The sequence below is a fragment of the Leucopleurus acutus genome (assembly GCF_964270905.1).
Source record: "Leucopleurus acutus genome assembly, chromosome: 3".
In the NCBI taxonomy this organism is placed as follows: Eukaryota; Metazoa; Chordata; class Mammalia; order Artiodactyla; family Delphinidae; genus Leucopleurus; species Leucopleurus acutus.
Genome location: NC_139145.1, coordinates 18,306,853 through 18,333,097, shown reverse-complemented (window position 1 = coordinate 18,333,097; position 26,245 = coordinate 18,306,853). Strand labels below are relative to the sequence as shown.

At 57.7% G+C, this 26,245-nt stretch overlaps 1 protein-coding gene across 1 annotated transcript in view; it reads left to right on the top strand.

The window, feature by feature from the left end:
* The window catches only part of FLT4 (fms related receptor tyrosine kinase 4), a gene marked incomplete at both ends in the record, with an annotated part of 36,709 nt that overhangs the window by 5,097 nt on the left and 5,367 nt on the right, over positions 1–26,245 (top strand). Inside the window, 25 exons of the mRNA XM_082835885.1 lie at positions 8,824–8,920; positions 9,618–9,862; positions 10,058–10,170; positions 10,295–10,457; positions 10,664–10,803; positions 11,099–11,267; positions 11,556–11,673; positions 14,432–14,586; positions 14,676–14,838; positions 16,364–16,490; positions 17,594–17,702; positions 18,719–19,081; positions 19,358–19,504; positions 19,605–19,736; positions 19,905–20,011; positions 20,299–20,434; positions 20,909–21,013; positions 21,362–21,475; positions 21,674–21,762; positions 21,904–22,054; positions 22,538–22,632; positions 23,025–23,147; positions 24,273–24,384; positions 25,659–25,758; positions 26,118–26,223. Coding sequence (XP_082692011.1) covers positions 8,824–8,920; positions 9,618–9,862; positions 10,058–10,170; positions 10,295–10,457; positions 10,664–10,803; positions 11,099–11,267; positions 11,556–11,673; positions 14,432–14,586; positions 14,676–14,838; positions 16,364–16,490; positions 17,594–17,702; positions 18,719–19,081; positions 19,358–19,504; positions 19,605–19,736; positions 19,905–20,011; positions 20,299–20,434; positions 20,909–21,013; positions 21,362–21,475; positions 21,674–21,762; positions 21,904–22,054; positions 22,538–22,632; positions 23,025–23,147; positions 24,273–24,384; positions 25,659–25,758; positions 26,118–26,223 — 3,479 coding nt within the window. The remainder of the gene's footprint in view (positions 1–8,823; positions 8,921–9,617; positions 9,863–10,057; positions 10,171–10,294; positions 10,458–10,663; positions 10,804–11,098; positions 11,268–11,555; positions 11,674–14,431; positions 14,587–14,675; positions 14,839–16,363; positions 16,491–17,593; positions 17,703–18,718; positions 19,082–19,357; positions 19,505–19,604; positions 19,737–19,904; positions 20,012–20,298; positions 20,435–20,908; positions 21,014–21,361; positions 21,476–21,673; positions 21,763–21,903; positions 22,055–22,537; positions 22,633–23,024; positions 23,148–24,272; positions 24,385–25,658; positions 25,759–26,117; positions 26,224–26,245) is intronic.

Genomic DNA, 26,245 nt, shown 5'->3' with positions numbered 1-26,245 from the left:
ATTAGAAAATTAAGGCCAGAGGAATGAAATGGCTCATTAGATGCTAGAGCAGCTTTGAGGGAAGTGACAAGTGTCTGGTGCCTGGTGCCAGATGGCATAGGGGCTGAGGGGCAAGAAGGGGCAGGCATGGCAGGTGTTGTCCACATTCTCCAGGGAAAGCACTAGAGAGGTGGGCATGTGGGGTCCTAAATTTCTGACCACCTCATGGACATTTTCACCTTGATGTCCTGTACAGCTTTCAAAAGCAGCATGCCACTAGACACATTGCTTTCCCCCAGGCCTACCCCTGGCAGATGTGCCTACTTCAGGGCAGGACATCTGCACCTCCATCCCTTGCCTCCACACCTGCCCACACACTGTGTGCTGTTGCTTTGTTCCCTGGATCCTCAAAGCCAGTCAAGAACAATCCAGGGTCAAGTCCATGCTGGGGATGCCACCCTGGAAAGGCTCTCATCCTTGCACTGAGGAACTGTCAAGTGCAGTGAGTCAAGCCGCTGCATGAAGCTGTGGAAACATGCAGAGAAGCCCCCAGGAGGGGACCTAAAATTGCGACCCTGGGGCTAGAGCAGGCACCAGGCAGGTGACGAGAGTGACTGGTGAGTCCCTTGAGAAGATCAGATTCCATCCCTAAGTAGCGGAGAGGCAGGAAATTGTTTTAGGCAGAAGAGTGATTTGTGTTCTAGAAGACTCCTTTGACCACTGGGAAAGGCCTGGACCAGTGGGGAGACACTGGTGTGGTGAGCCAGAGGAGGGATTTTGAGGCTGGCCAGGCAGTGGGGTGGCAAAGAAGGGGACTGGAAAAGGCAGCCCCAGAATGTCTAGGGGTGGCACTCGGGCTGGAAGGCATCTACTGCTAAGCATCTGAGCTCTGCGAGTGCAAAGCACTTTGCCAAGTGGCAGGGAGAGGAGAGGGGCAGGCCTGGTGCTTCCAGCCACGCTGCTGTTGGTGCTGGTTCTGAGGAAGTATAGAGTAAATAGCAGCTTCCCATAATCCTGTCCCCCAAAGATAACCTCTGACTAGCAAGTTAACCTCTGTGCCTTCGTTTTCTCATCCGCAAAATGGTAAGAATAGTACCCAGGGGGGCAATACAGGGGTGTGGTATGCACAAGTGCATAGGCTGTGCTGGCATACAGAAAATGTTTGCTCTTGTTGTCTGTTGTTGTAACGGGGTATATTGAGGTAAGCAGAATTTGGGGGTCAAAGTATATGAGCATTTTTTTTTATTACTGTGAGTGCCTGTTTGTCCACATCCTTGCCAACACTGGGAATCCTCTATACTTTTAACACTTGCTCATCTGGGTTGGGGGTACTTCTGTGCCCTGTGGCTCATTGTTCTCCTCAGTGGGTGGTGTGGTATGAGGGCTGGGGGCGCCTGGCAGGAGACATCTGGGAAGCAGAGTCCTCTGGGGCTGGAGCTCAGGAGAGCTGCCAGGGAGGGTGGGGGGCTCAGAGGTAGGCTTGAAGCCCTGGGGTTGTGCCACCTCCAGGAGGAAGGAGCGCACCTTGAGCAGCTCCAGTTAAATGAGCCACCAAGAGCCTAAGGCTGGGCCTGTAACCCGGGGCCTTTCTCTGGGGCCTCATTACTCCACACCATGCTCCATCTGTTCCACCTCCCTGACAGTCCAAGGTCACCTGCACTCTGGTCTTTGCACATGTCCCTCTGCCCTCTGTGCCCTCCTCCTGGGCCAGCAAGCTCCTGTTCAGTCTACAAAGCCTATTTCAACTCACAGGAGCACTCCCTCCCACTGGCAAGGCTTTCTCTGACCGTCCCCCACCTTGGCACTTTGACCAAAGCACAGAGTCACAGTGAGATGCAACTGCCGTGACATACAAAACAGTGGACAGACAGTGACAGTGAAGGTCTCAGTGTGCCTGAGCCAGCAACAGTTTATCCTTACAATGGTTCTTAGTGTGGTATTATGGTGGTCTGTGGTTCCCAATAATCTTGGGGACAATTCTCATTTCATAAGTTTGGAGCAGGGGAAGTGACTTGCCTGAGGTCATAGTCAGAATGACATTGTAGGGTGTGCAGCTGGGCTCACGGGGCTTCGGGCACTCTCTCTCAGTACAGCCCCTCCCATCTCAGCCCTGCAGGGTGGGAGGTAGGAGGACTGATGGACTATTGACCTCACCCTTGACCTCTGGAGGCACAGAGGCTGCCATCCAGGTGGTGGTGGGGGGACTCCAAGACAGAACACCCCTGAGCCTTCTTCCAAGGTCTATGCACAAGCCTGGCCCCAAGAATGAAGGGAGAGGGCCTTAGAGCCGGCTCTCCAACTCGGCCCACCCCTGGGACTGATGCATGGAGACCCCAACCTGGCCTCACCTGCCCCCAGTGCTTTCCCCTCAGCTTGCCTTCAATCTGCAGCCATGGGCCTGGCCCTGGCTGCCTCTGTCCTCCAGGGCACAGATGCTAAGGAGAGTGTGGACCAGACTAGCAGGACTGCAGTACAGCGCCTGTCACCCACCAGGTGACCATGACATTTCCTTGAAATAAGGAATTGCAAATGCAAAAACCACTACTGCTACACTCTGCCAGAGTATGTAGGGGCACCCCTGAGCTTACACACCATCCTGACATCATCCCTGGGTTGGTTGTGCTGAACCTGAGGACAGAGCCATGGGCCAATGACATCCTGGCCCCCAGGAGCCACACAAAGGTACAAACCTTCCCCATGTGGTGGGTGAGGGCCTGGTGTGCTCAGCAGGTGGATACTGGGTGTGGCTGGTGTCTTGACTGTGTGGCAGAAGAATTGGGAGGTGAAGCTGGTTAGAAGGGGGGGCCTGTTGGGCAGGGCATCACCCTGGAGGCTGGGCCAAGGGCATTCACAGCTCCAGAGGGCCACAAGGAGCCAGTGAAGGTGTCCGCTGGGCTGAGCAACAAATTGGAGGCCAGGAAGGAGACTGCTAGGGAGCAGAGAGGTAGGGAGACTGGCACTCGGGGTGGCAGTGGGAGAGAAGGAGATGGAGAGATGTGAGGGCTGAGTCCCAGGCAGGGATGGGCCTGGACTTGGTCAGACTTGGGCTCCTGCACAGCTGCTGGTTATCACTGATGTGGAGCCTGGAGCCTCAGTTTCCTCATTGCTGACTGGACTCGTGATCCCTCCCTCCCTCCCAGGCTACGTGAGGATCAAATGAGGCAGTGACTGCTGGGCTGTGGTTCAGTGCCTAACCCACAGGACTTCCCACCCCTCCTGCCTGCCCCTCACCCAGGATCCTGGTGTGCTGCTTCCACAGCCAGCGCCTGTGGCTGACCCCAGGGTCCCACTGCCCAAGGCTGCTGACAGCACAGAGAAGAGGAGGTATGCTCTCTGGCCTCCCTGACCTCGGCCTGGCGCCTGCCCGGATTGCTCTGCTCAGGCTAGGGGGCCAGGGCTGCTGGCCAGGGGAAGGAAGAAGCCAGTTCCTGGGTCAGGAACAGGAAGGCAGGGGGAGTGCGGCAGAAGCCAGGATGACAGTGCTTCCTGCTTCGGGAAGGGAAGGACAGTGGGGACAGACAACAGCCAGGCAGGAAGGATGCGCCTTCTTTGGGGTTTCAGGTGGGGGCTGGGCAGCACGGAGCCTCTGGGCATGGCAAACTAGGCCTGAATCTGCCCCAGCTGCTGAGCAGCCTGTACAGATGGTCACCAGGGAGCCTGGCCTTTAAAACCAGAAACATCTTTTCCAAAGGAACAACAAGGTTTGACAAAGCTCCAACCCAAAGAAAGACCTCAGAGGTTTGTTAGGCCAACCAGTCAGCCATTCATCCCTCCTTCCATCCACCCATTCTTCCATCCATCCATCCATTCATCCATCTATCCATCTGCCTGTCCATCCATCTATCTGTCCATCTGTCCTTCCATCTAGCCATTCTTTCTTTTTTCCACCTTTCCATCCTTCCATCCATCCATCCGTCTGTCCATTCAGCTAACCATCTTTCCTTCCATATTTCCACCCATCCATCCATCCACTCAACCTTCCATTCACCCACTCATCCATCCATCCATCCATTCGTCCATCTGTCCATTCGTTTATTCATTCAACAAGGATCTATTGAGCCTTGACTCTCTGTCAGTGCTAGGCATGGAGTGGGGTAGAAAAGAGGACTGTTTGGGTCCCCACAGCCTGGAGGCCATGGTGGCTGGAGGACAAGAATAGGACGTGAGAGTGGACCAAGAGGGTGTGGAGGGGGGGCGGGGGCCAGGCCACGGTCAGAAGTTTGGATTTTCTTTAAAGTGTAGTGGAAAGTCACTGACGAAATTTAAGCAGGAGCATGATTTGTCTCCTTTGCGTTAACTATCACTGTCAACTGTGTGAAGGATTGGAGGAGGGCAAGAGTGGGCCAGGGGCTACTGTGGGGGTGAGTGCAGTTGGTTAGGCTCCAGCAGGAGAGTGGGGGCTGGCTCTGGGATGCTTTGGTGGTGGGTGAATGGGCCAGGGTGGGAGAGGTGGGCATCCACAGGAGCTCCCATCTGGGGAGATGGGAGCTATCAAGGAGATAGATTTGGCAGGGGTGGAGAGGATGTGAGTCTGCAGTTCAGCAACAGAAATGTGGAACTCAAGGTGTCTGTGGGATGGCCAAGTGAAGTGGCAGCTGGATACTTAAGGCTGGAGTTGAGCAAAGGGGTCTGGGCTAGAGGTAGAGATTTCGCAAGTATATGGACGCTTAGGAGAGAGACTGGTACAGAAGAGAAAGTGAGGAGCTGCAGCACTTGGTGTTGGACAGAGGGGACGGAGGACGAGGGGAGAGTGAGCTCACAGAAGCTAGCAGAAGAGGGAACAGCTCTGCTCTCTGCCCTGGAGGGCCTCCCACAGCAGCATGGAAGTCACAGGATACCTTGACCAGTGGCTCCATGAAGCAGGGGAGGGGGCTGCACCCTGTGGGAAGATGAGCAAATGTGAGAGCAAGGAGTGAGCGAGCAGAGTTTTTGCTAGGAATGGGAATAGAAAAGAGGAAGGGAATATAGGATCAAGGAATTGAGGAGTTTTTGTTTGTTTATAAGATGCGGGATGATTCCATAGAGAAAAATTGGTAATCAGGAAAGAAAGAAATTATCTACAGTGGTCAGATCTGGGGGGTTGGGATCCCTAGCTCAATGGAGGGCTTTGCCTTGGGAGCAGGAATGTCAGAGAGTTTCCAGGGCCTAGGGCAAGGGTGTGGGATTTAGATGTGGGAAGATGAGGAGTCTCCATCTGATGGCTCTACTTCATTAGTGCTGAGAGTGAGAGAGAAGGGAACACTCTGAACTGCAGCCCGGGGGTCATTTAGGGTCTGCCAAAAGGAAAAGAAAGGGGAGGCAGCAGCATGGGGCTCTGGCTTTGTGCTGCAAGCCGAGCCACTGAGGGACATGGGTGCTGCAGGGTTGCGGTGGAGAGCAGGGGCAAGGGAGCATTCAGAATGATGGGCCATGGGACATGCAGTGCCAAAAGAGAGGTGAAGCCAGGAGGAGGTAGCAATGCAGAGGGGTCCTTGGCCTCAGAGTTTTGATGAGGTTGAAGAACTTAGCAGTGGTGGGACAGTGGCACCTGGCAGGAGGCAGAGGAGGCAAGGAGAGAAGTGCAAGAAGATAGGCACTCAGTGATGGCACAGCTTCTGGTGGGGACCAAGTCCAGGGTATGCCCAGGAAGTGAGGGGCTGAAGGGAGGAGGGAGGACAATGGAGATGAGGACTGCAAAGGCCAGGGTGCTGGTGACTCACCCGTGTGGATGTCGAAGTTATGAGGAATGGCCTGAGTTGGGGTGGAGGGGCCTGAAGAGCTCGGAGCAGAGAATGAGGGGAAGTGACCAGGACAGCAGCTGATGACAGCTTTAGTGGGGAGTGGCTGGTGCTGCTGGAAAAGGGGAAGTGACTGCAAGGAGTTCTCTGATGTGTGCAATGGGAGCAATAATCACCCCAGGGGCAGTGGTGTCCTCAGAAAGCCAGGTTTCAGTTAAGGCAGGAAGGATGGAGGAGGACAGTGATGTCTGCAGTGAAGACTACTGATCACACAGGGTCCAGTGGAAGTGACTGAAGAAAGAGAAGCACTGGGGAAATTCAGGGCATGTGGCAACAAAGGAAAGGCTCTCTCAGATGGGTGAAATGGTTGGCAAACACTATGGATCTTCCCGTTTAGCACACTGATGGAGATGCTTCCTTTGGTGGTATGGTGGCCTCTAGGGAGGAAGCTCCTATAGGCTCCATCCCCCATCCATCCACTCAACCCACCCACCCTCCCACATATCCATCCATTTATTCATCTGATCATCCATCTTCCATCCTACCATCCTTCTATCCATACCCTCAATCTTTGGTGTGCACCTCTTTTGTATTAAGGTTAGAAAGATGAATAACATACAGCCTCTGTTCAGATGTGACCAGAAAACCACAGTTCAGTCCAATAAGTGTTCTAACACCATGAGCCTAGGAGGCCAACACTGCCTGAGTAACAGTGACTGCCCCATAGAGAAGGGACTCATGAACTAGACCCTAAAGAGGGAGCTCCACAGGAGGGAAGGAAGTACAAATGTCCAGGGCAAAAAAAATTAGCAGACAGAGACTTCAAGATATGAAAAACCTGGCACTTTGGGACAATGGTGAGAGGTCTGTTCCTCTCAGATGTGTCAGGAGTTGAAGCTGGAGAGAAGGGGAGTAGGCAGAAGGGAGAGGGCTGGGGTCCCCCACTTTATCTTAGAAGCAAAGAGGAGTTGCACAAGGAAGCTGGGCTGACAAATGCCATAGCTCTGTTGCCAGGGTGCCAGGTTTGTGCCCTGGAGGAGCACCCCAGAGAAGGGGACCCTTGCTTGGCCTCCCCAGGGGCCCCAGGGCAATGCTGCAGGCCTCACCATGCAGGCATACATAACCCAGGGCAGGTGGGTCCTGGCCGCTGCACCTCTCCTCTGGTGCCCACATGCCAGCCTCAGGCCTGACTCCTGACTGGTCCACAGGGACAGCCAGTTCTTTGATCCCCTCACAAGTCCAAACCCAAGTCCATCATTCCCCTCTCCCCCCACTTATGTAGCTCAGAGGCCAGTTTGCCTGGCATGGCTTTATTCACTTTCCACTGCCTGGAAAATCCTACTTCTCTTTCAAAGCCCATCTTAGTGGTGTCCGCCTCGGATTCCTTCCTGGCCCCTCAACACCAGAGCAGAGCCTACCCACTGTGGGGCTCCTACACCCCAGCAGCCCTGGGGGTACATGGTGGGGAGATGTGATGCGGGGGCTGGTACCACCCTGGGGAGGAGTGGACCTGGTGGCAGAGCCCAGGGCTACTTTCCCATCTCGGGGCCCCAGGGTGGGGCCACTGTCCTGAGTGCCAGGAGTGGGTGCACTGGATTCGAGTTAAGGAGAGACTTCAGTGTTCACAACATCCGGCTAGATGAAGGGCTGCCTTCTTAGGGCTGTGGTGTAGTCCAGCTGGAGGGTCTCAGTTTCCCTGGCTGTACTAGATACTAGTGGGATTAGATGCTGGATGAGGGCCTTCTGCCTCTGACCTACGGTGGTGGGTTACCTAGAAAAGTTTGGCCAGCAGGAGGCACAGAGGGAGAGGCCAGCCAGGCCCTGGCAGCCAACTTGTCCAGGTGATGCTGAAATGAGACCTTGGGGTGCAGAGTGTGCCGTCCTGGTGCCTCTTCCTAGGGCAGCTTGGGGTCAGGGTGGTGTAGAACCAAGTATGGTGGGGATTCCCCCAGCCTCTGCCTCCCACAATTAGCTGCCAGGGCAAGACCCCAAGCCTCAGGGAGCTGGGCTGGAAAGGGCAGAGGAGCTGAACCTGTAGGACTGGGGGCTGGGGCAGGATAGTGAGCTGTGCCCCCCAGGAGGACAGGGACTTGGGGGAGGGACAGGACGCAGCCCTGGGCCTCCGGCCACACAGTCCTCTCTTCCTGTTGTCTCAGGATGGTCCTGGCAGGATGCATCTGCTAGAGTTCCAGGTCCAGACCTCCCCTGGGGCCTGCTCCCACCCTCCCCCAGGATCACACACACACACACAAATTCACATGCGTGCACACGCAGACATGTCAATGACACACACACAAAGTCACACACAACACTCACATATCAGTCCTATAAACACAGATCTATGCACACACAGAGACAACACACACGCGTGCATGTGCACACACACATGCAAACACTACACACACTATCCTGCTGGGAGGAGGATGGGGAGTAAGGAGCTGCGTGGGCAGCAGGGCCAAGGTCCTGGAGGGCCACAGGACGGTGTTTAACCAGGCGAGGCAGTTACCTGTTTGGGGATTAGCCCTTTTGGAGGAATGGGGGGCTGAGGCAGGGAGAGCAGGGAGAGGAGAGCTGGGGCAGCCAGAGGGCGCCTTGGGGGTGAAGAGAAACTGATGGAACCAAGGACATGTGAGCTGGACTCCATGGGACATGGGAGAGGGCGAGGTCACAGGCAGAATTCCAGGGAGAAACCAAGGCCTGAGTTCTGTGCATGTTTGGCAGTCTGCACTGTGCAGGTCTCCCTCACAAACAGTAGCTGTGCATCTGGGGGGAGGAGCCTTCAGGCAGAAATGTGGGGGTCACAATGCCGAGGAGATGTGCTCCAGGCCTCACCCAATGTAGGATGAGGCCTGTGGTCTCCCCTATTGACTTCATGTTGACAGCTCTGCTCATGCGGGGCTAGAGGTTCAGTCCAGGGCTCAATCAGGGCTCACTTGGGGCTGGGCCCAGTCTGCAGCCAGGGGGCAACCTGAGGTGGAGGTTACCAGTTGTCTTGGGGCCTTATAGGTACTGCTCAGGGCTGAGAGCCTAGGTAGCCCCTGCCCGGGGAGGGGCCCATCAGCACCGGATGGATGTCATCATGTGAACTCATGACCCAGTCCCATGCTAACCCTATCTCCCACCCCAGGCCTGGCGAGTGGCTACTCCATGACCCCCCCAACCCTGAACATCACGGAGGAGACACACGTCATCGACTCCAGTGACAGCCTGTCCATCTCCTGCAGGTATTCAGCCCTCAGCCAGGAGGGCAGGGGACTGGGTCCCTCCTACCTGGCAGGCCAAGGAGACTACAGAAGGCCAAGCAGATGGTGGCGGAGCACCCAGAAGGCAGCCTCTCCCCAGGGCAGAGGCCTCGAGGCTTAGGGTTGCTTCCAAGTGGCTTGAGTTGTAGGTGCCTGGAGGCATAGACCATCCCCTGCTCTGCAGACACAGGCACCCTGCACCCACCCCCATTTCACCCATACCCACCCCTCTTAATTTCATATGGACCACAGATCAGTCACCCTGCATCCACCCTTGGGTCACCCCACACTGACCCCAGGCCACCCCATGCCCATGCCCAGGTCATCCTGCATGGACCCCAGGTTGCCTGCACCCACCCTCAGCCACCCTTCACTGGCCCCAGGCCCACCCACACAGACCCCAGACCTGTTATCTTCCCTGCAGCCCCAGCTATAATCTGAGGCTCAGACTTCTCTGCAGGACAGCCTGCCACATGCAGGCCCAGGAGCCAGGCAGAGGCCCCAAGGGTCTCAGGGAGCACCCTGCCCCAGGTTCATGGTATGTGCCCAAACGCTGGTCTGCCCTGACCTCTGGGTGAGATAAGCTATGGGCCAGGCTTGGCTCCTGAGGAGGTTCCACAGGGACTGTCCCCCAGGGCTGCAGCCTGGGCCCCTCTTGATGTCCTGCATCCTCTGCCAGGGGGCAGCACCCCCTGGAGTGGGCCTGGCCAGGGGCTCAGGATGCACCAGTCACAGGGGAGAAGGACGGCGAGGACATGGGGATCGTGCGAGACTGTGAGGGCACAGATGCCCGGCCCTACTGCAAGGTTCTGCTGCTGCAGCAGGCCCACGCCAATGACACGGGCAGCTACCGCTGCTACTACAAGTATATCAAGGCTCGCATTGAGGGCACCACTGCAGCCAGCACCTACGTATTTGTGAGAGGTGAGAGGGGTCCAGCACTCACCCATGCGGCCACTCAGGAGCCACAGGCAGGGTCCTGGGTCCTGGAGGGGTGGCTGGCACCTGCACCCCCACCCCCAGCCTTTGAACCCCATGGGGCTGCCCTGCAGCCTCAGACCTGGGCAGAGACCCCCTGAGCCCCGCCTTCCCCTCCCACAACATGCCCCCTCTCCTCAGACTTGGAGCAGCCATTCATCAACAAGCCGGACACACTGCTGGTCAACAGGAAGGACTCCATGTGGGTGCCCTGCCTGGTGTCCATCCCCGGCCTCAACGTCACGCTGCGCTCGGTACAACCCCACGCCAACACCCACCCTGGATCTGGCCCTCCAGTCCTGTCCCTGGGAAAACTGCTGCTTCTCTGGCCAAGAGGAAGGGGGCAGCTGGGCGCTGACAGCCACCATGTCTCTACAGCAAAGCTCAGCACTGTGGCCTGATGGGCAGGAAGTGGTGTGGGACGACCGCCGGGGCATGCGTGTGCCCACTCCCCTGCTGCGCGATGCCCTGTACCTGCAGTGTGAGACCACTTGGGGTGGCCAGGCCTTCCTATCCAACCCCTTCCTCGTGCATATCACAGGTAGGGGCTGCCTAGGGCTGTAGGGCCCTCACCCAGCAACCACTCCCCATGTCTTGGGAGGAGAACTGCAGGAAGAGGACAGGGACCCCCCATTTCACAGTAATGAAGCTGTAGGTGCCATGGTTTGGCTGGTCTCAGTGGGTGCCCTGTACTCTGTGCACGTTGTCCTATGAGGGACATGGGGGTCACTGTGTGTGTGTCACCAGGAAATGAGCTCTATGACATCCAGCTGTTCCCCAAGAAATCACTGGAGCTGCTGGTTGGGGAAAAGCTGGTCCTGAACTGCACTGTGTGGGCTGAGTTCAATTCGGGTGTCACCTTCGACTGGGACTATCCAGGGAAGCAGGTGAGGTCAGCAGCCCTGCCAGGGGCTGTGACTGAATCATCCCCAGGAATCCCCATCACTACCCACACTCACCCTGGTCAGGCACACACTTACCTCTGTGTAGAAGAGGTGCAGGCTCAGTCCTGCCCCAGGAGCCCCTGTCTGATACAGAAGTTTTCCTATCCTGAGGAAAACTCTGGGTCTGGGTCCAAGGCTTCTGGAGCTATTGCTGGCTGGGCTGGGGTGTGTGCCTATGGGGGTTAGTTCTCTCAGAGCCAGCCTGCTCTGACCCTATGCTTCCCCTGGTCCTGGGCAGGCAGAGCGGGGTAAGTGGGTGCCGGAGCGGCGATCCCAGCAGACTCACACAGAGCTCTCCAGCATCCTCACCATCCACAACGTCAGCCAGCACGACTTGGGCCCATATGTGTGTCTGGCCAACAATGGCATCCAGCAATTCCAGGAGAGCACTGAGGTCATTGTGCATGGTACGGCCTGTCAGGTCATTGTGCCCAGCATGGCCTGGGCTAGGTCAGTTGTCAAGCCTGGGGAACAAGGGTTCTTGTGCAGTGTGGGCCCAGGGTCATAGGTCATGGTGCACCTGAGCAGTGTGGCGTCCAGCCAGAGGGAAGGGAGGGCCGTGAGTGGACGGACTGCCCGGTTCCCACACCACAGAAAGCAGGGCATCTGGCCACTGGGGGTGGCTGTGAATCCCTGGGTGGTGGTGGGTCAGCGATGCTGGACCCAGCTTTACCCTGATGCCTCCCGTCTGGCAGAAAAGCCCTTCATCAGCGTCGAGTGGCTCAAGGGTCCCATCCTGGAGGCCACGGCAGGAGACGAGCTGGTGAAACTGCCCGTGAAGCTGGCAGCATACCCCCCGCCGGAGTTCCAATGGTACCTCCCTCGCTCCTGCCCCTCACTACCCACCAGGTCCAATGCAGAAAAGAACCACAGGGAGGGAAGGGCAGCATTCTCCCCACCACGGCCTACTCCTTGAGACTTGGATGGGGAACTGTCCCCACTATCAGAGCCTGCACCCTGGGCAGGGAACCCTTATGAAGATTCTAAGGAATATGCACATAATGCGATATTTTGGCTAGAGGAAAGGTTGGCCTGAATTGCCGCTAAACTGTGAAAGAGTGTAAATACCGGTCTCCTGTTATGTGTGGGTGTGTGTGGGCACAGCATAGGGCTTTATCTAACTGTTTCCTGCACCCACTCAGCCTCTCTGAGGGCCCCTGCTGGAGGGTGTCATAGAGGGATGACTTCAGGTTTCCTAGGCCCCTCTCCAAACAGGTTGCCACACCCAGGATCCTTCTAACCAGAATTTTGGAGATGTCACAGGGGTTTCACAAATTATTATGGTGCTGGGCCCTGGGCTGATGTGTGTGGCAGTGGGCTAGAACTTCCGGAAGGCCTTCAGGCTCCAGATCCCCAGTTCTGGTGTGTGACCTGAGAGTATGGTCTCCCTTGCAGGGTATGCCAAGTGTCAGTGAGGGGTCCCTCACTGGTGGCTTCACCCTCATCGGGCACTCCCAGAGAGCTCCCAGAGAGCTCAGGAAGGCATAGCACCCCACCATGCACCCTTCAGCCATCTGAGCAGTCCACTTGGCCTGACCCTGGGAGATCACACTCTAGCCTGACCCTTATCGTACACATGAGGAAAACAGGCCAGGAAAGGGGAATGGCATTCCTGCCCAAGCCCTGAGCCTCCTGGGAGGAGTCTGCTCCATTCTTTCACAGTTGGCCAGAGGAGCCTTGCCTTCCCAGCCAGGAGCACCTCCCACCAGGCAGGATGACATTTGCTGAAAGCCTGGAGCTGGGCAAGCAGAAGCCCAGACATTCTCAGCCAGCATCCCACTTCATTGGCCATAGGCTGGAAACAGGCTTCTCCTGGGAGAGCCCCCAGATGCCCTGGGCCTGCGCCTTCTGTGACCCTACCTCTGAGGCCACAGGCTTTGGGGTCCATCAGGGGCATCTGGTGCAGGACCGGGACCCTTGAGACAGGGTCCAGAAGGGCGCTGATGCAGTCTGGAGCCTCCCTCACAGGTGTGGTCTCTTGGAGACGCCTAGGGCCCAGTACCCTGCCCTTCAAGGCCAGTAGTACTGACCCTGTCTAGGAGGGTGGCCAGCTCTGTTGCATCAGAGATCTGGCCCAGGCCTGATCCTCTGGCAGCTGACTGCCTCTCACCATTCCCACCACATCTGGCCTTTCTTTTCTCACTTGGCCAATACCTTCCTCCAAGAAGTGCTCAGCTGGGCCCACTGTTCACAGAGACACCTGCCCCAGGGCACTAACGGTGACCATAGCTCCACAGGGGCCAACTCTTCCAGGTAATCGTGTGATGATTATGAGTAAGTGAATGGATGGATATCTAGTGGACAGACAGACAGGCTGGTCCTGGTTCCCAAAGCAGCCTCTGTGTGGCCGGCATCGGGCTGACCCTAAAGGCCATATCTTGGGTAGGCCTGATGACACCTGCAAGAAGGTTCATTTGGTTTCCCTGGTTTTCAGATGAGGACACAGGGGCTTGGGTCAGTGAAGCAGTTCACCTAGGATCACAAATGGGGCAGGTGGCAACCAGGATTCTGCACCAGAGACCAGCAGGCCTCACAGCCTTGGTCCTGCTCTGCCCTGTTGTGTGACTCTTGGCAAGTCACGTCTCTTCTGACTGGGCTGTGGTGTTGCAGCTGAGGGTCAGACCCCCGCATCCCCCTCACTGTTACTCTCTGCCCTGAGGGCTGTGCTTCTCCTAGTGATTCTCTGGCTTAGTAAACCAGGGTAAGGCACCTGCCTAAGGGAGGGCAGCTTCCAGGCAGAGTCCAGAGCTTGGGTTGCAGGAGCACTGCCTACAGTACTGGGGAGGAGTCTCCTTTGGGATGTGAGTTTATTTATTCATTCACATGTGCGTCGAGCACCTACTTGTGCTGGGCGCTGCTCTACGTGTAGGGGATATGGCAGTGAGGGGACAGTCCCTGTACAGCTCAGTAGGGGAGACGGACAGTTAACAGACATACGTGTGAACACTAGCATGCAGATGGGCAGGCACAGGCCCGAGGGCCAGCTCCCGGTTCACACAGCTTCTCTGACGAGTGGGTGATATGAATATAGGAGAGAGGGAGACTTGCAGGTGTCTAGCATCCAAGCAAGGCAGGACAGTGAGTTGCATAGCCCTGGGGAGGGGGCAGGGCAACAAGAAGTCCCCATATGTGGAGAGCTCCAAAAAGGGCAGAGCCAGGGTCAGGGCTCCTGGACCCCCATGTGGTAAGGAGCTGTGCCCCTTGGGGACTGCACCTCCACCCCTTCACAGCACACACTGGTGAAGCCTATGAGAGACAGACAAGGACCCCTGGGGACTGCAGTTGTCCCTGAGCCTATAGGTGTTGTGAGACCCGGTAGGTTGAGCCTGGAGACCATCCCCATAGCCTTTAGGCCATCTGTTCCCCAGTCCAGAGTCAGCTGCCGCAGCCCACACCCCTACTACTCTTCCCAGCAGCCTGGTCTGGTGCAGGAGGGGCCTCTTGCTCCTGGCCTCTCCTGCCTCCTGACAGTATATCTCAGTTGTAGGGGCTGGGGTGCTTCATGGAAGGAGTGCCAGGACAGGGCCAGGGTGGGGTCCGCAAAGCCCCCTGAACTCCCTTCCTGGTCCAGGTACAAGGACAGAAAGGCAGTGTCGGGGCGCCATAGTCCACACGTTCTGGTGCTCAAGGAGGTGACGGAAGCCAGTGCGGGCATCTACACCCTCGCCCTGTGGAACTCCGCGGCCGGCCTGAGGCGCAACATCAGCCTGGAGCTGGTGGTAAATGGTATGTGTGGGCAGGACAGGAGAGGAGATGGTGGATAGGCGGGTGTGGTGGGGGAGGCTGACTGATTGGCTGTCTGCCTGTGTCCCCAGTGCCTCCCCACATCCACGAGAAGGAAGCCTCCTCCCCCAGCATCTACTCCCGCCATAGTCGCCAGGCCCTCACCTGTACTGCCTATGGAGTGCCCCCTCCTCTCAGCATCCAGTGGCACTGGCGGCCGTGGACGCCCTGCAAGACCTTCACCCAGCGCAGCCTGTGAGTGTGGCTCCACCCTGTCTCCCCTTACTTCCCAGCCCAATCTCCAACCTCAGTCATAACCCCCACTTACTGTCCACAGCCCTCCCCAGACCCCTGCTCTAAACCCGAACCCTGTCGCGATTCAGGGATTGTAGCCAATCCCTGACCTCACCTCGCCTGAGCAAGGCTCACTTATATCAGTCAGGCCGGGCTGGACACTGGGGATGGTCCAGCCCACCCACCTCCCTTGAAAGCAAAGCCCTCCTGACACACAATTGCATATCTGGAGAGGACCTCTGGGCACCGGGGAGGACACCTCTCACGAAACAGGCAGACCTAGGCTAGTTTTGTGAGACTTGTACCAAGCCCCAAGGCACACTAAGTATGTCCAATGCTCATCAGCTCATCTGTGCAGCGCTCACCATGACCCCTTAGAGAGGAGAAAAGTAAGGTCAGAGAAGGGATGTACCTTTCCTAAGGTCATGGCAAAATAAGCAGCAGATCTTGCCCCACTGCTGGGCCACACTGCCCTACCTGACTGGGCGCCAACAGGACAGTCTGGGAGAACAGAGAAAACTTGGACAAACAAGAACCTGGAATGGAGGGGCCAAGGTGGTCAGTGGTCTGGAAGGCACTAGAGAACCAGTGAATGGTGTTGAGCAGGGGAGTAACTAGTCACATTTGCCTTTTAGCAAGAGATCCTAATGGGCAGGGTGCAGGGTCACAGGCTGGGAGCTGGGAACCCAAGGGAGACAGGGTGGCTTATACCGGCAAAGGGGCTGTGGCCCTGGCATGATCAGTTAGGAAGGTTCAGTCAGGGTGGCCAGTCCACAACATTCAAGGCTCATAAGAGATTCTTCTAGACCACGAGGTTGCAGGTCCCTGGCACCTCCAAATGTGCTTCCCTCTTAAGCTCTACCGTTATGCTCTGCATGATTACAGAACCCTGGGGCCAACTCTGCTCCATTAGGGACAGACAAGAGCCTCCCTTGGGCCACCCCTTCCCCCCAGACCCCCATCCCAGCAGGAGACCAAAGGTGCTGGGATGCACAGCCAGCCCAGGGAGGGGCTGCAGCTCTAGAAGGGGTAGGGAGGGAGAGGGCTTCCTGTAACAGGATTGGTGACTTTGCTGCCCTAGGAGATCTGGGTGGACTTTGCAGGAAGGGACACATGCAGGTAGAAGCAGGAGGCACAGCAGACTAGAGGATAACCGCAGAGCCACGGGCTTGTGGTGCTCTGCAGGCGCAGGTCCTGGCTTACTGGGGAAGGCTGTGTCTGGCAGCTCATGCAGGATGGGTCGCCAGGCCCTGAACAGTGTCCCAGAAACAAAGCCTCCCCACCTCACTTCAGCCCAAGGGCCAGCCTTACCCACCTCACTTCAGCCCAAGGGCCAGCCTCCCCACCTCACTTCAGCCCAAGGGCCAGCCTTACCCACCATGATGTGAGATGAATCTGAGTAGGAGAAAAGCTTGACCCTACCCCCAGTGTGGGCCCTCTCTGCCTGTATCCCTGACCTGCCCCTGCCCCTTCTTGTCTTTCGCAGCCAGCGGCGGCAGCAGCGAGACCAAATGCCACAGTGCCAGGACTGGAGGGAGGTGACCATGCAGGATGCTGTGAACCCCATTGAGAGCTTGGACACCTGGACTGAGTTTGTGGAGGGCAAAAATAAGGTATGGGCCAACCAGGCCACTGAGTGGCTGGGGGAGAAGAAGAAAGGAGGCGGGGTGGGGCCCTCTCCTGGCCTTCTAGGTTTCCACTGGGCTTGCAGAACTCTTGCGATAGTAGCTGAGAGTCAGTAACCTTTCTGCAGTGTCTCTGGGCATGTTTCCCTGCCTGCATGTAGACTGTGGGGGCCAAACCTCCAACTGCTTCCCAGACAGGGAAGCTGAGATTCAAGGCCATGGGCCCAAGCCACCCAGGGCTAGGAGGGTTGGGGCTGGGGGCCGGCTCCATCCTTACCAAAGGCTGCTGAGCTGCTGGCTCAGGGTGGGGGCAATGCCTAGAAAAGGCCAGGCAGGGGAAGGACTGAACAAAGGCACCCACTTCCTACAGTCACTTCCTGTTTTCCTACACACCTCCAGAGCCTCTTCCTGTTCCAGGCTGGCCAGGAAGTGCCCGGCTTGGGGTTGGGGGGTGGGGTCTTTGGATGGTAGGCAGGGCCTATGGCCCTCTCTCCTCCTCTGCTTCCAAGCTTCCTACTCCCCCAGGCCAGAGTCCTTCTGGAGCCCTGGAACCCAGCCCCTCCCCTTGCCACTACCCAGGGCACTTGTGGGCACATCACAAAAGCCCTGGGGCGTTCATGGGCACATCACAAGGATCTCACACAGTGACCAGCTTCTCCCCTTGGACCACAGGCTGACCCTTGATGTGACCAGAGCATGAATCCTAACTCTGGCTTGGACCATCCCAGTGCTACCAGGCCCCTGTCCCCTCCTCGATATGGCCACAGCCTGAGCCCATCCACAGCCAGAGGTCTCTCTGGTCCTGCTTAATGCTGCCCTCTGACCTCAGCCACAGTTGAGGCCAACTGTCCATAGTGCTGTTCCTTGGGTTTTCTGGGGAGCCACCTCTTGCTGCTGCCCAAGGGTCTCACCACCTTTTCCCTGCCTCACCATTCCTGGTACTGTCTCTGAGCTTTGGTCATCTCCAGCTCAGAGCCTCAGTTTTCCCCATTACTCTGGTGGGCACAGCAACCTCCATGCAGAAAAGGAGGTTGGGGTAGGGGAACTCATGCAGGAAAGGGATCCTTATGCCTGACACATGTCCTGTCCAGACGGTGAGCAAGCTGGTGATCCAGGACGCCAATGTGTCTGCCATGTACAAGTGCGTGGTCTTCAACAAAGTGGGCCAGGATGAGCGGCTCATCTACTTCTACGTGACCAGTGAGTGACTTGGGCAGGCCTGGATGGAGGTCAGGAGCCAGGTGGGCACAGGAGGAGAACAGGCCTGGGAGAAGATGATATGCCTAGATTGGGGCCCATTGAGTTCTGGTGACCTTGAGGCACCCAGGAGAGATATCCAGTGTCCACTGGGCCCCTGGGTCTGGGCAGGAGGGATAGAGTTGGAGGTCATAGGCATATGGACTGGGGTGGTAATCCACTGGGATGGATTGGCACCGTCTGCCCCCAGACCTGGAGTGCCTCCCCTACGGGTGCCCTCTTGTTCCCCACAGCTCCGCCTAACTCCACTTCCCTCCCACCCTCTTCCTAAGCCCTGGATCCTGCACAGCAGCTGGTTCCTATGTGCATTTTGCCCTGGGGGGGAAGGTCCATAGTTTCCTCAGATTTTCAAACTTGTTAGTGACCTCAGAAAAGCTAAAAAGATCATGGAAGGACAGTCACTGGGCCCAGAGGTGTAGACGAGGGCATGTGGAAGAAAGATGGATCCAAAGAGAACACTTTGGAGGGGAGAGGAGCCCGTAGGAGCTTGACAATGAATGGCCAGAGGGACAAAAGGAAATTGGGAGGCATTGCCAAAAGCTAATGAAACCAGATTGTTTCAAGGAGAGGACAGTGGTGGGGAGTGTGGTCAGCAGTGAGGGAGAATGGGGACTTAGGCCCCTGCTGAGCCTGGTAGCAAGGAACTCAATGATGATCTGGGATCCTGGGAGAGGTAGGGGCAGCAGCCAGTTGGGGCTTGTCTAGGAAAAAGCTAGAAGGAGGCAAGGCCGGAGGAGACCCTGGTGGAAATGACTTCAGAGAGCTGGTCTCTTGTAAGTGAGAGGGAAAAGAGGGCTCCAGAGTGGTGTCCCTGCCCCAGATACATGTGATGTACACCCTTAGTTGAGAGCTGAGTGAGTCCAAAGGCCAATGAAAAAGGGAGAGAGAGCCCCTGGGCAGGGGGGTAAGTGAGCCAACACTGTGACACAGCTTCATAGTAGTTCCTCCTCCCTCCCCAGCCATCCCCGATGGCTTCAGCATAGAATCGGAGCCATCAGAAGATCCTCTAGAGGGACAGGCCGTGCGCCTGAGCTGCCGGGCTGACAATTACACTTATCAGCATTTGCGCTGGTACCGCCTCAACCTGTCCACATTGCATGACGCTCACGGGAACCCACTGCTGCTCGACTGCAAGAACGTGCACCTATTCGCCACGCCGCTGGCCGCCAGTCTGGAGGAGGCGGCGCCCGGGGTGCGCCACGCCACGCTCAGCCTGACCATCCCCAGCGTGGCACCAGAACATGAAGGCGACTACGTGTGCGAGGTGCAGGACCGGCGCAGCCACGACAAGCACTGCCACAAGAAGTACCTGTCAGTGCAGGGTGAGGCAGGCAGGGCCTGAGGGCAGGGCAGGGCGGCGCTTCCCAAGGAGCCTTCACCCCCAGCCCAGCATGCGCCTGGGGGGTCCATTCCCGAGCCCGAGCCTGCAAGAGCGTCACCCTTCCCAGCCCTTCTGTGGAGGTGCGCAGCCCGGCCCACCCCCGAACTCAAATCCTGACCCTTCAGCTTCGAGAGTTCCTAGCCCTGGAGGGCCCTTTCCTGGAGGGCCCTCCCGCTTTCTGAAGCTCCAATTAGCTCCGTCTCCACCCCGCCCCCAGCCCTGGAAGTCCCGCGGCTCACGCAGAACTTGACTGACCTCCTGGTGAATGTGAGCGATTCCTTGGAGATGAGGTGCCCGGTGGCCGGGGCGCACATGCCCAGCATCGTGTGGTACAAAGATGAGAGGCTGCTGGAGGAAGAGTCCGGTAGGGGGATGGACGTGGGTAAAGGAGGGAGGGGGTCCGGAAGCTGGTGAGGCCAGGCCCCAGACCTACCTGAACTCGAACCTGCACCAACTCGCTGCAGGAATCGACCTGGCGGACTCGAACCAGAGGCTGAGCATCCAGCGCGTACGCGAGGAGGATGCTGGGCGCTATCTGTGCAGTGTGTGCAACGCCAAGGGCTGCGTCAACTCCTCTGCCAGCGTGGCCGTGGAAGGTCCGGCCTCCCCTTCACGCCCCTCCACCCACCCTCCGCCTGCCCTTGGCGCCGTCTTCTCGTGGCCACCTCACTGCTAGTTGTGCCCACCAGAAGGGGCACTCCCCGCAAGGTGCACCCTCTCCCTCCTCACAACACGCACACACTAGCCTCTTTCTGCCCACTCAGGCTCCGAGGATAAAGGCAACATGGAGATCGTGATCCTTATTGGCACCGGGGTCATCGCCGTCTTCTTCTGGGTCCTCCTCCTCCTCATCTTCTGTAACATGAGGAGGGTGAGCACTCCTCCCCCAGCTGAGTCTCTCCCCAGCTCCTCATGTGGTCTCTCTCCACCCTGGCTAGCCCTTAAGTTAAGGAATATTGTTCCACGTGGAAGCCTTGTATCCTGGGAGGCCTCCCTGTCCCCTCCATGCTGGGCTCTTACAGGACCAGAGGTTGTCTGTCCATCTGTCCCCTCCTATATTGAAAGTCCCTAAGGAGCTCCCATCTGTCCCAGACAAAGTTTTACCCAAGCCAGGGTGGTATGGCCAAGTCAATGAGCTGTCCCCATCCGCACCCCCAGCCAACCCATGCAGACATCAAGACCGGCTACTTGTCCATCATCATGGACCCTGGGGAAGTGCCTTTGGAGGAGCAGTGTGAATACCTGTCCTATGATGCCAGTCAGTGGGAGTTCCCCAGGGAACGGCTGCACCTCGGTGAGACCCCGCACCCAGCCTACTTCACCCACCCTGTACTGCTGGGCAGAGACAGCTTCAGCTGCTATGGGGCTGGGCAGGCTAGAGCCTTGAAATCCCTCCATTCTCAGAACTCATGCCAGAAAGTCCCACCTAGCCCCCACCTGGCCCGACCTGTCCATCTAGGCATGCATCCCCAGAACAATGATTGGGGCTCTCAATTCCCAGGCCCCCAAGGTCACTTCCTGCTGCTCTAAGCAGGGTGGGCCCATCACACCTGCTGGGAGAGGATGCAGGCCTTCCTGTCTGCCTCTCCTCTCCCTCTCTTCCCACTCCCACTCCCCATGCACTTCCTGTTTGGCAGAGGGGAGCCCAACTTTCCTCTGCCTCCTGGGCCTTCCTTCCTGGCCCTCCACAGGGGTTGTCCCTTCTGCCCAATCCTCTCCACCCTCACCCCCATACAGCTCACCTGGAACCGGCTCCCTGCCCCCACAGGGAGAGTCCTCGGCCATGGGGCCTTTGGGAAGGTGGTGGAAGCCTCGGCCTTTGGCATCAACAAGGGCAGCAGCTGTGACACTGTGGCCGTGAAAATGCTGAAAGGTGTGGGGTCAGCTGGTAGAAGGGGTGGCTGAGCTGGTGAGGATCAGCAGCTCTGGGTGGGCTGGTGGGTCTGTGGTACAGGAGGGGAAACTGAGGTTCAGAACAGATTCTTACCCTAGGTTCTACAGGGAGTCCATGGGAATTAGAGCTGAGCCTGGGGTTCATCTCTGAGTAATACTTACCAGTTCCACCTAAACCCTTTGCCTCAGAGAGGCAGGTGGGATGTGCTGCGCCCACACCAGCAAGAGCACTGGCCATGCCTCAGCTAAGCTAGTGGTGCAGAAAGAGGGTCGTGCAGGGGCTGGGTGGTGGGCTGGGCACCACGCGAAGCCCCCATGTTCCCTCCAGAGAGCGCCACAGCCAGCGAGCACCGTGCCCTGATGTCAGAGCTCAAAATCCTAATCCACATCGGTAACCACCTCAACGTGGTCAACCTCCTGGGGGCGTGCACCAAGCCCAATGGTAAAGAGCTCGGGTGCCCTGGCGGGAGGGTGAGTCCCCCAGGGTGCTCTGTCTTTGTAGGTGCAAAGGGCCAGCTGGGCTGGGAATGGGCGGGGATGAGGAGGGGCGCAGGAGGGCTTTGGGGCAGGGCCGTGGCTGTGGTGCTTGCCCTCCAGCGTACCCTCAGTCAACAAGCTCCTGGCTCCTGCCCTGCCCCAGGCCCCCTCATGGTGATCGTGGAGTTTTGCAAGTACGGCAACCTCTCCAACTTCTTGCGTGCCAAGCGGGAGGCCTTCAACCCCTACGCGGTAGGTAGGCGCCCCACCAGGGGCCAGAGCTCTGCTGGTGAGCAAGCAAGGCTCTTAGATAGGCTGGGGAGAAGGTGTGGGGAGTGATTTTGCAGTAGATGGCCAGCCTCCTCCCCCTCGGACCTGCTTCGTTCATCGCAGGAGAAGTCCCTTGAGCAGCGAAGGCGCTTCTGCTCCATGGTGGAGGGTGCCAAGGCTGACCGGAGGAGGCCAGGGAGCAGCGACAGGGCCCTCCTCACAAGGCTCCTGATGGGCAAGGGTGGGGCAGGACGAGCCCCTCCGGTCCAAGAAGGTAAGAGTCTGGCTTCCCCTTGCCTGAGTTGGCTGGCACACTCATACCTCATGATCAGGGACCCTGGGATAAGCCAGCCTGGGGCCCTCCTGGAGAGAATTATGTGGGAGAGCATGTAATGCACTCTGCCTTAGGAAGGGAGAACACCTCAGGAACAGTTTTCACAGAGACTTTTGATGTTTGATTTGGACATCTAGACATGAACAGGAGTTTGCCCTGCAAACATGGTGGGGAGCAGTCCAGGCAGAAGTAGCAGGAACAGAGGTCTAGTGTGGCAACAGTATTCATTGCTCTGGAAAGTGGTTAGTGGGTGTCACAGAGAGAATGGAAGCTGAGGGGCAGGAGAGGGGGCCAACATGCTTGTTAAGCCTGGCCAGGAGGGATGCAGCCAGGTTCAGTGAACAAATGCTCCCTTTGGGGCTGGGTGGAAGATGGGAGTCATGGATAAGGACCCTCCTGAGCCAACCTCGCTTCTTTGTGCAGCTGAGGACCTGTGGCTGAGCCCACTGACCATGGAAGACCTTGTCTGCTACAGCTTCCAGGTGGCCCGAGGGATGGAGTTCCTGGCCTCTCGCAAGGTGACTGCCCCAGCAGGCTCTTCAGAGGGGAGAAAGGCCAAAACTCACCAGCATGTCAAGCTTGGTCCCAGCTCACCCCACAGCACAGCTATGATCAAGGCGCATCTCTCCCACTTCACAGAGTTATAAACTGAGCCCAAAGGGTGGAATTGACTTCCCAAGGTCTCCAGCTAGTCAGAGGCAGAGCTAGATATAGAATCAGTCTGTCCCGCTGCATAGCCTCTTCTGCTGTCCACACGGTTCCACAAGCTCTCTCCATGGCAAGTCCTGGGGGCACACAGAAATCTGTTCTCAAAGAGCAGGGCTCAGGTGGGGCACCCTGGAGCTCTAGGTGTGGGTGTGGCCCCAGGGGCCTGCACTGATCACTGCATTGCACCTCACTGCACCCCTAGTGCATCCACAGAGACCTGGCTGCTCGAAACATCTTGCTGTCAGAAAGTGATGTGGTGAAGATCTGTGACTTCGGCCTGGCCCGGGACATCTACAAAGACCCTGACTACGTGCGCAAGGGCAGTGTGAGTGCAGACCACAGAGGAAGGATGGGGGTTGGGGGCCATGGAGCAGGGTGGTGGACTCACTGCCATCCACATGGAAGGTCTGAGGGCCTGCGCCTACGGGGATTCTGGTGACCTTGCTGAGGCACCTGGAGCAGGTGAGTGGAGACAGGAGCTGACAAACAGGGACCACAGCGCTCCAACTGGAGCTTGTGTTTGGCCCCGTACCTTGGTCCATTAGGTGGGCACTGACTCCCCATGCCTGCCCACGAGGGGCTGGACATGCAGAGGTGGACCCTACATGGTGTCTGTCTTGGAGGTGGACAGACCTGGTGTAGCAGGGTCACAGCAAAGTACATGGGTGCTAGGTGCAGCTTGTGTCTCATTGGTGGTGCTCAGAGGCAGGCATCTGAGCATCCATCGCTGATTAGAGTCTTGCCCCAGGGGAGGAAAGAAGAGGCTTAGAGGGAGGTCAACAGGCAAAATGGGTCCAGGCTATGAGAGGCCCACTGTGAAGGCTTTTGTCCTTCATTCTAACTGGCAGGGGTGTGGAGGTAAGAGTCAGATGTGCCGTCCAGAAGCACCCCCCTCTGCAGGCTGTGAGGAGAGGGGAGTGGGGGTGCTGGGGTGGAGGCAGAGGCAATTCTGGAAGGGCCATGGCCCTCAGGGCTCCCAGGTAGAAGCCATAGGAGGAAAAGCACATCAGAAGCCACAGGTCAGGAATGATGTCATGCTTCCAGCTTGGGGACCAAGTGAGTGGAGAAAGGTGGAGCTGGTGAGGGTGTGCAGGGATACAGGTGTTCCTCAGGATGCTGGGCCGAAGGGTCTAGAGCTGGAGGAGGGCTGCAAGTTTTCCCTGGGAGAGCACAGAGGAAGAGAGGGGCCCAGATGGACCCAGGAGAACAGTAGCAGGGCAGAAGCCTTCAAGGGAGGAATGAAGGCTTCTGCATCCTACCTGCAGGAAGGGGGAGGGGCAAATTGCAAGAGCCATCTGAATACACACAAGGTGGATGTAACCAAAAAGACTTTCTTGGGATGTGACTCCACAGAGTCCTGGGGAGACTGGGGGCAGGAGGAGGGCTGCCCAAGGGTTTGGCCTCTTCCCTCTCTTCCCTCTCCCACTGGGGATACATGTTCCTCCCACAGGCCCGACTGCCCCTGAAGTGGATGGCCCCCGAGAGCATCTTCGACAAGGTGTACACCACACAGAGCGATGTGTGGTCCTTTGGGGTGCTGCTCTGGGAGATCTTCTCCCTGGGTGAGTGCAGGGCAGGGTGCAGGGGAGGGGGGAGGCAGGATCACAGGTTCCAGGTCACTCCACCAGCCCCTCTGCACAGGGGGCTGTGCAAACCTGGAGCGAGCAGCCCAGGTCATTCTGAGGCAGGTGGTTGGAGAGCCCCCTGCCTCTCCCCTTCACCTCCAGCCTATGCCAGGGCAGAACCCTGTGTTCACTCAGCAGCCCCTGGGGTCAACACAGGTCACAGAGGGTAACACCATACGAGTTCCCCCAGATCTCTCCCTCCCTGGCTGAGCCCCTTCCTCACCTGCCATTAGGGATGCTGCTCCTGCTTTTGCAGGACTGGGAGCAGCTGGGAGGAGACAGGGTGCTCACTCAATGACCACACCTGCAAGAACCTCACATGGGAACCTGGGCCCTGCTGGGACCAAGGTGAAGCCCCCCCGCACCAGGGTAGGGGTGAGGCGGTAAACAAGTGGGAAAGTGAAAACACTGAATGGCAGCCGTGACTGATGCTGTTACTAAAAATAAAAGAGCATGGAAGAGTGCAGGAAGGACAGCACTGTGTGTGAGCCAGAGGGGCCAGGAGGGCCCAGGCTGATGAAGGTGGGTGGAGTAGAGGCAGGTGGGCCTGGGAGGATAGCAGTCCAGGGTGAGGGGTTAGCCATGGCCATGGTCCCCCCGTGTTGGAGGTGGACATGGTATAAGCAGGTGGCGTCGGGAGATGCAGTGAGAGCTAGGAGAGGTGGCTCATGCAGCCTCTGCAGGCCTGCTGGGCTGAGGACCTGAAATTTAAGTCTACTGGGAGCCATGCAGGGTTTTGGGGGAGGGATAGAGCAGTCTGACTCTTGTCTTAAAAGGGTTGTTCCACTGCTGTATGGCTTGCAGGAGCTGTTTTTCCCGTGGTCAGGAGAGGCAAGGAGGGAGCTAGGCAGGGTTAGGTCCTGTTTGCTGGTACAGCCACAGGACTTAAGGAAGAATTAGAGAAAGCTTCTCCTAAGAGGGGTCATTGTGACAAGACAGCTCAACTGGCTTGTCGAAGTTCTACTGACCCTGATGATCCCAGGATGGGACATGTTTTCGCTAATGTGCCTGTAATAAGCGGTGATGCTCATGGCAGCTCTAGCAAGCGGGTGCCACCGTCCTCTTAACCAGATGAAGAACTAGCAGTGGGGGAGGGGAGCAGCAGGCCAAGCCCTCTGCCATGGAGGACCAGGACAGAGGCGATTTGGGGTCTGGGCTGAACAGTAGTAGCCTGCTCCCCACACACCCACCCATCCTGTTCCTGCCCTCAGGGGCCTCCCCATACCCTGGGGTGCAGATCAATGAGGAGTTCTGCCAACGGCTGAAAGAAGGCACCCGGATGAGGGCCCCAGAGCTGGCCACTCCTGCCATGTGAGTCTCTTGGGAAGCCGTGAGGCACTGGGGGGCCAGAGGGGTGGGTGGGCATTAGGAAAGGGGAAGAGGGGTTGTGTACGGGCACGGGAAGGGCTGTATGCAGGCAAGGGTGGGAGGTGGGAGGTTGTTCAGTCACAGGGGTGGGGGTGGAGGCCTGCAGACACAGTCTCTCACTCCACCACTGGTCCATTGACAACTCTCCTCCCTGCAGGCAGGAGGGACAGCCCTACCTAGGCCCTGGGGAGGGAGGGAGGCAGAGCAGGTGTGAGGGATCGTTAGGCAAGGGGCTTGGGGTTTGCTGGGGTAGGGTAAGGGGTGCACTCAGAACACAATCCAGCATCCGGCTGTACCCGCAGACGTCGCATCATGCTGAGCTGCTGGGCCGGAGACCCCAAAGAGAGGCCTGCATTCTCAGATCTGGTGGAGATCCTGGGGGACCTGCTTCAGGGCAGGGGTCATCAGGTGAGCCCCCACTCTCCCTGTC